Source organism: Labrus bergylta, chromosome 3 (assembly GCF_963930695.1).
Source record: "Labrus bergylta chromosome 3, fLabBer1.1, whole genome shotgun sequence".
Lineage (NCBI taxonomy): Eukaryota > Metazoa > Chordata > Actinopteri > Labriformes > Labridae > Labrus > Labrus bergylta.
The window spans coordinates 28,719,349-28,733,178 of NC_089197.1; the positions used below are offsets into that span (position 1 = coordinate 28,719,349).

The 13,830-nt window shown below is 41.8% G+C and overlaps 1 protein-coding gene and 1 pseudogene across 1 annotated transcript in view; one reads left to right on the top strand and one right to left on the bottom strand.

Moving 5' to 3' along the window:
• ush2a (Usher syndrome 2A (autosomal recessive, mild)) overlaps positions 1–13,830 on the top strand; it is a 192,969-nt gene that overhangs the window by 165,533 nt on the left and 13,606 nt on the right. Inside the window, exons 76-82 of the mRNA XM_065953099.1 lie at positions 10,170–10,251; positions 10,360–10,505; positions 11,005–11,346; positions 11,440–11,801; positions 11,947–12,316; positions 12,624–12,905; positions 13,001–13,170. Coding sequence (XP_065809171.1) covers positions 10,170–10,251; positions 10,360–10,505; positions 11,005–11,346; positions 11,440–11,801; positions 11,947–12,316; positions 12,624–12,905; positions 13,001–13,170 — 1,754 coding nt within the window. The remainder of the gene's footprint in view (positions 1–10,169; positions 10,252–10,359; positions 10,506–11,004; positions 11,347–11,439; positions 11,802–11,946; positions 12,317–12,623; positions 12,906–13,000; positions 13,171–13,830) is intronic.
• Positions 4,892–4,996, bottom strand: LOC114921761 (5S ribosomal RNA; annotated as a pseudogene).

Consider the following 13,830-nt stretch of genomic DNA (forward strand, 5'->3'; position numbering starts at 1 on the left):
GACTTTGTGCTCTTAGAAGTGAAGCCAAAAATCATTTTTTTTGTAAATATGGTGGACAAATGTTTGTCTTCTGGACGTCAAATTAACATGCAATTTAAGAAATAGAGGACAGGCAGTGAGCTAAAATAATCTCAATAGGGGAAGCCATAAAAAGTTGAATGCAGTTTGGCTTTATTAATAAAAAGAAACCTTTTTTTTGTCCTTCGACACAAAATAAGATCAGTTTCAATTCACAAAAGAAAAGTATGAATGTTTGTCAGCAAGATAAACATTGCTCAGTATAATTGGGGTTTATTCCATTGGTCAAGAAGTAAATTGTAGATTTAAAAATAAACTCAATACATACACAATGTTGCTTTTAGCAGTCTTAAATGAATACTATTTTCCACAAGCCCAAATCCATTACAGGTTACCATCAAAACAGAGGCCACACATACAGAGAGATTGGTACAAAGGATTTGATAGAACACTGTAGCCCAATGTTCAGGCTGGTTTTCTTCATGGGATCTGTTTTCATACGCTTACAAATGAATCATTAAAATAATGATTGGTAGACTAAAATGTATAGTATCAGCTCACTTGTTTTACAATATGGATTGAGCGGATATTAAAACGATGTTTTTATTTTCTCTTGGAAGCTTTATACACACTTCTTCAGCAATGCTTACTTACATTTTTTACTCTTAAATGTGTACTTAATTACCCTACTTTGTGTTTTTGGATAAATTGTTTGTGTGTGTGTGAGAGTGTGTGTGTGTGTGTGTGTGTGTGTCTGTGTCCATTTGGTGTGTGTGTGTATTTGTGTGTGTATATTGATCTGGGGCTGGGAACCTTGCTCTGTGCCAGCTTGGCTGATTAATGGGGTCGTCATGGCAATCGGACGGAATGAGGGTATGAAGCGCAGGCGGCCTGCCTCACTAGACCCCTATGCACTGCCTGGCAAACACACACTCTGTCTCTCACACACACAAATTCACACTCTGTGCCTTACATCTTTATGACAGACATGTTAGTCACTAAAACAACCCTGTCAAGTTGCCTTTTTTTGCTTCTTTATTCCTTGACTTCTCTTCTGCTTTCTCTTTATTAATTTCTGTCTTCTTTCCTTTCTCCTCCTCTCTTGAATGTCTAACTCTGGTGTTCATTCTTTTATCTTACTTTAATCCATCCCTCCGTCTTGCCATTTTTTGTGCATCCTAGGGCAGTGTACACAGGGACTGCTTACTTCTCCTTCAAGCTTATCAGGCTTCATTTACATACCAGTGTACATTTTGGCACACAGGGAAGATTTTGCTCAACAAAATCTGACCAAGCTCTGTCCACCCAACACATGTCTTTTCCTCCTTTCAGTCTTTCCCCTCTTGTTGTTAGCATCCTTCTCTTCCTTCCATGTAATTTCTTCACATTTTATCCTCCTGGCTGCTCCATAAGCCCTCCATTCTCTCTCCTCTCATTCCTTCCTTATTATTCCCTGTATCTTCTTCCACCCCACCTTTAATATCAGTATTGTTTCCATATTCTTCTCTTACAATTTCTACAACCTTCTTTTACCTTTTTCACTTTTAACCCTTTGTTATCTCTGATCTCTTCTCTTACTCTTTGCTCCTCTATTTTCTCTGCCAGTGTCCCCTTTTGCTGCATACTGATCTTTTTCCCCTCCTTCCAGTTTTTTTAAAATCCTCCTGCACCCCATATTTAACTGCCCACCACCTCTCCTCTCCACTCCACTCTTCTGTCCTTTTCTCTCTCCCTTCGCTTTTCCAGATGTTACACTGTGGCCCTTGGGATCACTGTTAAAGTTATACCACGTTCATACATATAAATGTTTGTGGCTGTGTTTAACTCTGTGTGGATACACGTGTCTGAATATGGTTGCATGTGTGCCTTTGTGCATGCATAACGTATTTTTTTATTTGTGTGTGTGTGTGTGTGTGTGTGTGTGTGCTCAACGATGTGTGTGTGTGTGCGCGTGTTGTGTATTAATACATCCCATTGATCAGAGCAGGACCCCTGACAGTCATCATCCCTGAGAACCATCTGGCCGACGCCTGACGCTCCCTCACCCAAACACAAGCTGACACCCTATTAATCTGCTACCACCATGCATACATACTCCTACGTGTGTGTGTGTGTGTGTGTGTGTGTGTGTGTGTGTGTGTGTGTGTGTGTGTGCGTGCGTGCGTGCGTGCGTGCGTGCGTGCGTGCGTGCGTGCGTGCGTGTGTGTGTGTGTGCGTGAGTGAGTGAATGAATGAATCTTAGAGAGCGTGTGAAAGAGATGTGTAATGTGTATGTAAGAGGTTATGTGAAGAATATGCACTAACATTTTTGCTGTGTCTATGGTTTGTGTACGTGTACGCATGTGTGAAAATGTACAATTGTGTGTGTGCTACAAGCCAATATCGTGCACACACAAATGATTGTGTACACACACCACTCCGACCATCCGCCAACAACAGCCGGCGCTGAAGGGAGCTGAAGGGTGCTTGGAAATTAAGGTTATTACACAAATTGAGCCATATGGTCTAAATATTTCAGAGCTGAAATTTACTAGGCAATAAAAATGGCCCCTACCTCGGTAATGGTGTAAATTACAGCTTAACCACCAGCGCTAATGATGTCCTTCTGTACACCCCGTAACCAACCGTACATGAAGGACACATTGTTTAAAAAATATCCCAGGAAAAGCAAGAGGGAGAGAGAGAGAGAGAGAGAGAGGAAGAGGAAGAGCTAAGAAGGGATGGGGATAGATCGGGGAGAATTAAGTGAAGCAGGGGGGGGAAATAAAGGGAAAGAGGAGGGGGAAGAGAAGAGAAGAGCGAGAAGAGAGATGGATAGAGAGAGGAGGAGATGGAAGGAAAGAGTGTGTGATTAATACAGAAAGTGGAGAAAGAAAGGGAGAGCGCTAGCAGCATGTTTACAATCTGTTAGCTTACCATTAAGGGCCCGTCAGAGGGAGCGGGACAGCGAGGGCCAGCCGGTGAACTGTGTCTTGAAGCTGAGATGATGTTTTAGTATGTGTGTTTGTGTGCCTGTGTGTTCAGCTTTCATAGACAGAATGTGTGTATTCAGGCATGCGCAGTGGTGAGAAGTTTTAACGTATGGACATGTTATCAAAAGATGTGTTGTGTACTTAAGACATGAATGGTCTGCAGGTGTGTTGCTGAATGATTAGAGGCAAACAAGTAATAGAGTTAAACACATGATGTGAACAGTATGAATATAAAATGCATAGTTAGGAATCATTTATGTGTGTCATAATGTGTATTGTCATGTTTTTTCAAACTGACAGATTTTTGTGCTTTTATTTTCAGTGAGGATATTAAACAAATGTATTTTTTAGCTGCTTATACACAGCAAACATTTAAGCGTCACCGAAAGCACTGATATTTAGACCAGCATACACATGTAAAACCATATCACCCATAGGAAAAGTTGGAACACTTTAAAGATATTATTTTGGGCGGTGGTTTAGCTCAGGTAATGGAGCGGGTGCCCCATACACTGAAGCTGTAATCCTTGACAAACTGGTCACAGGTTCGAGTCTCTGCAACGAACCTTTGAGGTCAAACAATCTCCCTATGAACCCCAAAGTGTTGACTACAGGTTGCAGTTATGGTGAGTTATTTGCAGGACCTTTTTTTGGCAAATTGCAATGATTTCAGTTTCTTGAGTCTTAGTCTGTTGCCTAGCACTTTCACATTCTCAACGAGGCTCGGGCAAAAAAATACTACTTACTTTAATTTAATTACTGCTTTAGTTTCGGTACAGCTGCAGCCTTTTTGTCGCTTAACCACCACAGAAGCAATGTGGAGGACAGAGGATGGTCTCAAAAAAGGAAAGACAAGACTTTGCCCTTGCTCTCAGTGACACCCTTTAACAAATGAGGAAGACAAAGGAGTGGTGGGGGGAGAGAAATGCAGAGATGAGTGCACAGAGGGTGAGGAGAGAGGCTAAGAGGGGGGAGAGGACACAGGTGAAGAGAGGAAGGAAGGATTAAAGTAGAGAATGAGGAGACTCTGATGCAGAGTTCGTTAGGCCCTCGGCCTATCAGACCCCTTAGTTAGAGGTCCCCATCTCTGATTGGAGGGTCCTCAGCCTTCTGCATAAACAGCTAAATAATCAGTCTGCAGCAGTCCCTCTTCTCCCCACTGCAATCTCTCTCTCTCTGTCTCCTCATGTTTTTCACAACTCCTCCTTCTATCACTCCATCACTATATTTCCATCTGTGTTTTCTCTTCCTCTGTCACAAATTACAGTTTTTATGTTATTCTCATCCACCATCGATGCCCCCCTCCATCGCCTCTTCTTCTGTCTCACTATCTTAAAGGTTTTTTTCAAGGGGTTCTTCTCTACTTCCTCTTCCTTCCTCCGTCCACATGTGTACACTCTTTCTCCCTCTCTCTCTCTCTCTCTCTCTCTCTCTCTCTCTCTGTCTTTTTCGCTCTCTAATGACAGGTTTTGTGTTATTGTGTGTCTGTCTGTGAAGAGGCCACGCCATCCAGTGTAGTGCTCTCCACTTGTCTTAATGGGTGTTTAGTGCAGCAACTGCTATACGATGGTCATCACTTTAGAGGAACGCTGAGTGTGACAACTTAGAAGAAAGGGAGATTAAAAAAAAAGTCTATTTGTGATGACTGAGACCATTCAACTGTGGTGTATGTGCATGTCTGTGTGTGTTTGTGAAACTTCAAACTCAATTATTGTCTCGTTTTTTTCTGTTTGTTTGGGGGTTTTTTTGGGGGGGGGGTGTTGAACTGTTCTTTGACTAATGTTGAAGACTACATCCTGTTTTGTACGTGTATGCACATTATTGATTCTGGCTGAATTTTTGGACATGTGAATATGTCTCTATATGATAAAAAAAAAAACATATGATAACAAAAATGAAAAAGCTTACAGCACCTGGTATTCCCAGACGGTCTCCCATCCAAGTACTGACCAGGCCCAACCCTGCTTAGCTTCCGAGATCGGGCGCGTTCAGGGTGGTATGTAAATTTAGGCATCTGCATTATGTTCAATACAACTTGAAGATAACATGGATGCAATGTAGTGCAGCTAAATATTTGTAAGAAACTAATTTGTGTTCACTCTCCATCAACAGCCCTCCATCAGGTGGAATAGTAAGCCACCCTTAGTCACACTTAGTTTACTTAACGTAAAATAAGATAAGATCAACTTTATTGATCCCCCATTGGGGGAAATTTTGTTGTTACAACAGCTTGAAAAAAGAAATACAATCAGCAGAAGATAGTGAAAAGTTAAAAACAAACATATTTACGGTAATTAAATATGAGTAGAAAAATATAGTAATAATAAGAATATAGAATATTCACAATTATATGTAAGCTTTCACTTGTGGAAGGACCAAAGACCAACCAATGTGTAACTATACTGTATATGTAAGTTTTTATGTTTCAACAAGCTGTAGCTGCCCAAAAAGCAAACTCTGCTCTATGTAGTTTTACTAAACGTTTTGTCTCTATCTACCTTCCCATGAACAGAAAGATTTGAAGAAACATCATTTTTTTAAGTACATTGGCTTTTCAGTGCTTTATCAACACTTTTTAAAATTTGTTTTATGAAGTAGTTATAGTTAAGAATCATTTTTTTCTAAAATAAAACTACATGCATGGACAAACACAGGCAATGTTGTTCCTTGCTTACCATGATTTTTATGCTGTATTTTGGCCACATCTCACACACACACACACACACACTCACATGCAAATATGCACACCAAATATGCTGTTCCTGGGGTCTAGAGCCGCCGAAGCCAATCATGGCTGTCGGTGTGAAGTGGGCATGCCTCTTCCAGACCCCTGCAGTCCCTCTCTATGTCTGTGCTGGCCACAGACAAAACACATGCCTGATGGCACTCTGTGTGTCTGTGGGTGTGTTCTTGTGTCTGTGTGTCTGTGTGTCACACAAACGTCTGTATGTGTCAGGGTTTGTCTAACGCACACTGACTAGCAGGGACACCCACGCAGGGTATTTGCAAACAGACATCGGGCAATTGTTCCAGCAGCATTGGATTAGGCATACACACATAAATACATACACACACACACTCACAAACTTGGCTTGAGAGCTTGGCATGGGGTGCGAGAGAGCAGCGTGTGGTGCACTGGCTCACCTCAGAAACCTCCGAAAACAATTACTGCTCTCAAAGGGCCAGTCAGGACACAGCTTGTACTAATGGACTGGACCAAAGAATTGATTTGAATTGGATTGAATTGTGCAGAATTGATTTGAGCTGGACTGTATTGAATCATATGTGATCATGGCATGTTTTTTCAACCCTCTCAATGAACTATGGCCCAGTATAAAAGGCAAACCAGCATGGTGCTTTATTATCTCTCTAGGACTTAATATGACAGAGCAGAGAGGCCAGAGAAGGCCTGTGGAGGGAAACACCCCTGAGGCCGACCAGTTGGACCCTGTTCACCTATCATTAGGCATGCTTCTTTCGTGTATGTTCTTAGGCACTTACTCTGCTTTTACCTGCACTTCTGTGTGCTTGAAAGAGTGAGGGGCAAAGTGTGTGTGTATGTGCATGCATGTGTGTAGCCATATGCTAATGTTGGTCCGTCTCTCTGTCTCGGTCTCTCTGCGGGGCCCAGTGCTGGGGCCTTTGTGAGATAATCAGCATAATTCTTTTGACAAATACACATGGTTATTCTTAATTAGTATCACACACTGTCCCCCCGGCCGCACCATGCCTCTCCACCTGAATATCACACACACACACACACACACACACACACACACACACAGCTGTGCACTCAGAAATACACACAAGCACACAACACCCACTTCTAGGGACATGGGTGCAAAATATGATTCATGCAGATGCAGGCTTGTTAGGATAAATTGAAAATGCACACAAATAAACACAGATACAAATATATTTACTCAAGGCTCAAGGAGCACACGTGCACGCAGACCCTTTACACATACAGAAACACACATACTGTCCAGAGGACCCCTGCTGCTGCTCAGCTCACACACCAAAGAGAACACAGAATGAGGAAATAAAAGATTGAATAGATTGTTTCCTGGCCCTCAATGCTAAGTTGTGTTGAACCATGTAAGATCTGAGGGCTCTTTAATGTATAAATTAGTAAGACCTCTTCTCCCCCTGTCGTTGTCTCCCTTTCTCTCCCTGTCTTGTTTACACCTTCTTTCCTTCATCTCTGTGCAAATCTCTCTTGTTCTCCCCCCTTTCTCTCTCTCCATCTCTCTCTCTTTTGACTTCTTGCTTCCCCCTCTGCTCTTTTGCATTTGGCATGATTAACTAGTGACTTTGATCATCCTCACACACATGCCCATGCACAATGAATTGAGGTTCACGAGAACCTTTGGCTGTCAGATCTTACATATTAGCTTTTCTTGCGGTTTCATAGGCTGACATGAAACTGACATGAATCTGCTGCTAAGGTGTTGTACAACCACTAGCTTTAATTTTACTAATGCTGCAGCATAAATTAAAAACATCGTAATAGCATCTGAATATATTACAGCAAAGACCATAAATACCTATAGCACAATTTCAATTGAGCTTTTGCCTGGAAAAAATTGAACCACAACCATCACTTGAAGCCCTCACTGTTTAAATTCACAGTGTCAGATGCTTAGTTCAAGGATGTCAAATTGTTCAATACTGCGATACTTTTCAATACCTTGTTTTTAGAAAATGATTGATAGTATTGAAACAAAGTATTAGTATTTACAAAAAAAAAAAACACAGATCATTAGTTATATTTTAAACAAAAAGATAAAAGAGAGATTGCAGAAATAAGTTTGGCAGCATTTCAGTTCCAAAACTTTTATAGAATTTAGACAGTGTGCATGAATTTGCATCTATTTATTTTCATTTTTGGTAATGAAACACAAGGAATCACTCATTGGGAGGCCAGGAATTTAAGTTTTATAGCTGTGGTATCGAAACAAGTATCAGCATCTGTGGTTATTAGATTCATATCAAAATCTGGTATCATATCAACCCTATTAAAGTGTAACACGTGCATCATAATGAAGTGTAGTATGCATGACAGAAATCTTACAAATAAGTTTGGAAATCAATCCAAACATGATTACTTTCTTTATTGGTTGTCAGTGCATGTGTTTGCTGACATTGTCCTTAAAATATGTGATTTAGGATACTGTGAAAGTGCTTGTTTTTGTGTGTCTGCACATGTGTATGTATGAGAGAGAAACAGTTACTGAGGGAGCTGTTAATGTAATGTAATAGTAGTGTGTTTTAGTGTTGCAGCATTTGATTACTGCCTGTCTACGTGTCTCTCTGTGTGCAGTTAGCAGACTGAGGTGGTGAATTTCATGGTGCTTGATTGTTGAGCATTTGTGTGTGTGTGTGTGTGTGTGTGTGTGTGTGTGTGTGTGTGTGTGTGTGTGTTTGTGTGTGTGTGTGTATGTGTGTGTGTGTGTGTGTGTGTGTGTGAGAGAACAGGCTGTTAATGTGTTGTGTTTCAGTGATAAAGTGTTTGAATCTATTGCCATCTAGAGGCGTGTAGCAGAGTCTCCATGCTCCTATAAAAGCAGTCAGCGCCAGATGCTGCTATTGACAATGTGCATATGTTAACCGCTTTATAGGCCACATGCCTCACATATTTCACTGGCTTTTAAGGTAGAGAGATCTCTCATTCTCGCTCACTTAATCCGTCTCTCCCTTTTGCAACATCTATCTTTATGCTCTCCCATGTGAGCCTTTTTCCATCTTTTTTTTTACCCATTCACTCACTCTCTCTCCCTCTCATTGTCCTACTCTTTCTCACATTTACTTTTGTATCCCTTTCTTTATTCCTACACCAGTAACTTACCTCTCCCCCCTTTCATACTCAATGTCCTACTACACTTTACTAATATATATTTAGTGTCTTTTCTATCTCTTTTTTCATTCTGCCTTTATTTCTAAGTCGTGCTGTCCGTTTCTCTTTCTATCTTTCTCTGTGTCTCTCTCTCAGTTTCCCTCCCTCCCTCCCTCCCTCTCTCCTCAGAAGTGCTGTGATTTGCAGGAGGATTTAGCTTGTGTCTAGGTGTCTAGGGGCTTATTAATCCTATTTTACTGTGGATGAAAAACACGCTGGCTCGCAGACATGAAAACAGTGAATACATGCATTCTGCTTGTTGTTCAGACAGTTCATCCTTGGTGCCACGCTACGGTGATTTGTCAGGGTTTTCATTCGATTCAGTTTGAATTGGAGCCTTTTTGATCCTCTTGCCTGCATTGAAGTGGGTTACCAGTTAATCTCTTTACATATGCTTACTTATGTGAAAGCATAGGGCCCTGAACAAGCACAAAACTGCAGACTCAACACATGAAAAATATAGCCTCCTGTGTTGTACATTCACACAAAAATGTTCACACATAAACAGAGAGACACATCACTCTCAAAGCTGCTTTAAAGCTCACAGTCATAAAAGAAGGCAAACAAACAATTGCTACATCCTGGAGCCTAGTGCTCCCCAACTACCATGTCATCGCACGCCAGGGCCTTTTGAAACAACAGTGTGTCTCTTATCAATTAGTAAATGGTGCTCCCTCTGTAACACACACACACACACACACACACACACACACACACACACACACACACACACACACACACACACACACACACACTGCCCCTGTGTCTGCCAGGGTGTTGGGCTTGGTCCCACTGCCTAAAGCTACTGGCAGACTCTCTCCGCCTGCGTCTCTGTGTTTTTGTGTGTGTGTGATATGAAAGGATGCATGTGTGACATGAACACTCAATCTGGAAGCTTTGAATTCACCCATAAGGGACGTGTGTCTGCCTGCCAGTCTCTCTGTCTCTGCCACTTCTCTTGTGTCTACTTACTTTACCGAGGCCGAGCCTGTATGTTGAAATGTTGATATCACAAATCCCATGTCATGTCATCTTAGCCTACCATTGTTTCACTGTTCCTTTCCCTTTTAATGAGCAATGCACTGCTTTTTATTCATGCCGGATTTGTTGTGTAACTAATTTCCACTTGCTCTCTTCTCACCCCTGGTCCCCTAAACCCTGCACTCTTTTCTTTCTACTTTTAACTCTTTTCCAATCATTTCTTTGTCTCTTCTCTCTTCCAAAGAACTTACACTTATCCCTTCTGTCCATACCTTATACCTTGGTCTCGCCTTCTCTTTCAGGGTTCAGTCCTTGAAGCAACAATCTACGGTCTTGAACCGTACAGTCAGTATAGTCTACAAGTGGAAGCTGTGAACATGGCAGGTAGGTTGATTACGATAAGCAGCTGTTTCAACAAATCAAATGAATAAATAATATATGCTACAAGCATTGCACCACTTCAATGAGTCTCGATGTTTTGTAATCCTCCAGGTAGTGTGTCCAGCATGTGGGTTGGCACCAGAACCCTGGAGGCTTCTCCGGCCGGCCTGGCTAACTTCACAGTGGAGCAGCGAGAGCAGGGCAGGGCACTACTGCTGAGCTGGGATCAGCCGGGGGCTCCAAATGGAATCATCACGGTACGTAGAATACACAGAACATATGCTGAAATGTACACACAGCATTGAGCAGATACAGCAGGGCGGATTAAATATTTCAGTAGAAACAGCTGATAGATTCCATTGACATGACAACACATGGAAACAAGTACATAAAACTCCTGAAATGTCATGAAATGTATTGCATATGTGAACGCAAACAGCGTTTCAGGAGTGCATTTGTGTAAAGGGCTTTTTTAGCATAAACATGGACATGCTTCATGTGTAGTCTGATACACACCATGTGAAAACCAATAGCCCTACACTTAAACAAATACAGCTGAATTGTATTGTTTTCTCCCTTTAGTTGTTACCATCTTTTCTCCTCCTCTGTTTCTATTTTTTGGACTTAAATGCACTTTTTAATTTGTTAATTTTTTATTTTTTAATGCAATTTTACTGTCCTATGCTTCTCTCCTGTCTGATTTCACTGTTCTCTTTTTCTTTCCTCTTTCCTCCTCTCCACTTCTTTCTTTTCCAGATGTACAACCTGTACAGTGAGGGTAACCTGGAATTCAGTGGACTATCACGCAATTTCTTGTTTCGCCGTTTGGAGCCATGGACCATGTACACTTTAACCCTTGAAGCTTGTACCTCAGCAGGCTGCACACGCACCCCAGCGCAGTACATTACCACAGCAGCTGCTCCACCTGCCTCCCAGCCCCCTCCCAGGCCTCTCTTCATTGGCCCAGACAGTGTGTCACTCAGCTGGGGTCCCCCCTCTCAGCCCAATGGGCCCATCAGAGAATGTGTTTTACTTGGGAGAAGTCTGGAGGAAGTGGGGAAGGGAAGAAGTAATGAAGACGGTGTTGAAAAAGGAAAGGTACATGAAATGTGTAAAGTGGCTGCTACCAAATGAATATTGGGTTAAAACTGTAAAACTGTGGCTTGAATCGTCCAACATTATGTCCAACAGGTACTGTTCAGGAAATCATCTCCACAATATGATGACACCCTCTCATACACAGTGACCGGACTTCGCCCCTGGACACAGTACGAGTTTAGTGTTCGTACTCACAACCCTGCTGGACATACCGACAGCCCCTGGGTAACCGTAACAACCAGACAGGCCCCTCCTCGTGGTCTAGCTTCTCCAACAGTGAGTCACCTCGCTGGCCAGCCCAGCGAGCTACTCGTCTCCTGGACTCCTCCTTTGGAGCCAAACGGGTTCCTTCAGTCGTACAGGATCCAGAGAAACAATGTCAGTTTCTCATTTAGTTTTGACCCCACTGTCCTCAGCTACACAGATGAAGACCTCAGTCCATTCTCAACTTATAGGTATTACTTGCATTAGCTGTTAATATTTTGTTTTCTGAGATAAACTCACCTGATAGTTTCCTTTTGAGAATTCCAAACAAAGATCCAGAAAAAAACTTTTAAATATTTAATAAAAAAGGCCTTTTTATTGTGTCATTTTCTACAGCTACTCGATCATAGCCTGCACGTCTGAGGGATGCATAACCAGCCCCTATACAAACTTCACAACTCTCGAGGCTCCCCCTGCCACAGTCGACGCCCCTACACTGGACTCCATCACATCTAGTCGTATTAACATTTCCTGGAGTCAACCTCTGACACAGAATGGAGAGGTGACTGAATATGTGCTAAAACTGAACAACCAAGAAGCCTATCGTGGAAGAGGCAGAAATACAGTGTTGTCGGATCTGCAGCCGCACACATCTTATCAGTTGGTACTTTCAGCTTGTACCAGAGGTGGATGCACCACCAGCACTACAATGTCTGCTGTAACTGAGGAAGCTCCACCCACTGGCCTGCTCACTCCAACCCTTAAGGTGTGTTTGTTTATTTAGCTTTAAGTATAACCTCTTTTACTGTGCAATATCTAAATCTTGGGATTTAAATCTATCAGGATTGTCTGTGCTGTGTTGAAGAGGTTTTATTGTTGAGCCTCTTGCTCTACTTTGCACAGCCTCCCCATCACTGATAAGTATTCAATAATCAGCAGAAGGATTAGACTTTTATTTTGATTTTACATGTTTAAACTGTTCATTTTTACTTATGCTTACATTATTATTAGAACTAGGATGTTGTGCTATATAGTTCTCTGTTTTATATGACCTTTGGACTGTCCCTTTGAAGGTCACAGGCCCAGAGTCAGTGGAAGTCAGCTGGAGACCACCGGAGAACCCAAATGGCATCATCACAGGGTATGAACTGCGCAGAGATGGTGAAGTAATCTACGTTGGAGCAGAGACTCATTACCACGACTTCACACTTTTGCCAAGTGTGGAATACAGTTACTTTGTCCGGGCAAACAACAGCAATGGTGCAGCGAGTAGCGCAGCGGCAACAGCAAAGACTCATGCGTCAGCTCCTTCTGGTGTTGGCCTCCCTGTACTGACGCCTCTGGGACCAAGCCAGGTAAGTCATTCATCTACTAAGTCAATATGAGTTGCAGCTAACATTTTGAAATTGCAGTTTAAATTGTTCATCCTCTATGTTGTATGTTTTTCTAGGTGAGAGTGGAGTGGAATCCTCCAGCCCGTCCTAATGGAGACATTGTGAGTTACACTGTTTACCACAGAGACCCGGTCCAGCTCAGCATCACCAGCACTGTGTTCACTCCAGACCAGACTGACTACTCTAACAGACTCACAACTCTGCACGGGCTGGCTGCTTACCACAGGTTAGTCGAAGCAGAACTCCACTACAGTCAACTTCTTTGATCTATGCTGCAAAATGTGTTTGTTATTGAAGGCACTGTACAGTTCATGTATAAGCAGGAAGAATATGTGGGGAGTTTTAAACAGTAAACCTGGAGGTAGAAGATTTAGCATTTTCATTCAACGGCATTCCTGAAAATTGTTCTTGAAAAATGAAAATGAATAACATTATTTTCTATTTCCATGTATAGTAGGTATTGTAATGGAGGAAAGTATGGGGAGGAATAAGAGATACATGTGTGATAAAGAGGGAAAGTAGTGCCATCTATAGGTAACAAGGAAAATCTTTGGTAGACTATACAACCTACAAATCCCAAACACTAATGTAAAGTGAGCAGAGGAATGAAAATGTAACCAAAAAGCTTTTACATATCTTCCAAATCTCTTTTTAGTCATTTTGCTTGTTTTAATGGTATAGAAAATAATCTTGCACAAAGATGAACAACATCTTTGTTAATTTTAGCTATTTTACTTTTTACAAAGTCAGGAGACACCTACACAATTATCAAATAAGTCAAATGCTGTATATGTATAATACATTTGGATAATAATGCCCATATCAAAATGCAAAAATGTGATGTGGAGAAATACAGACAGAGAGGATCTACCACTCTCTCAGAAAA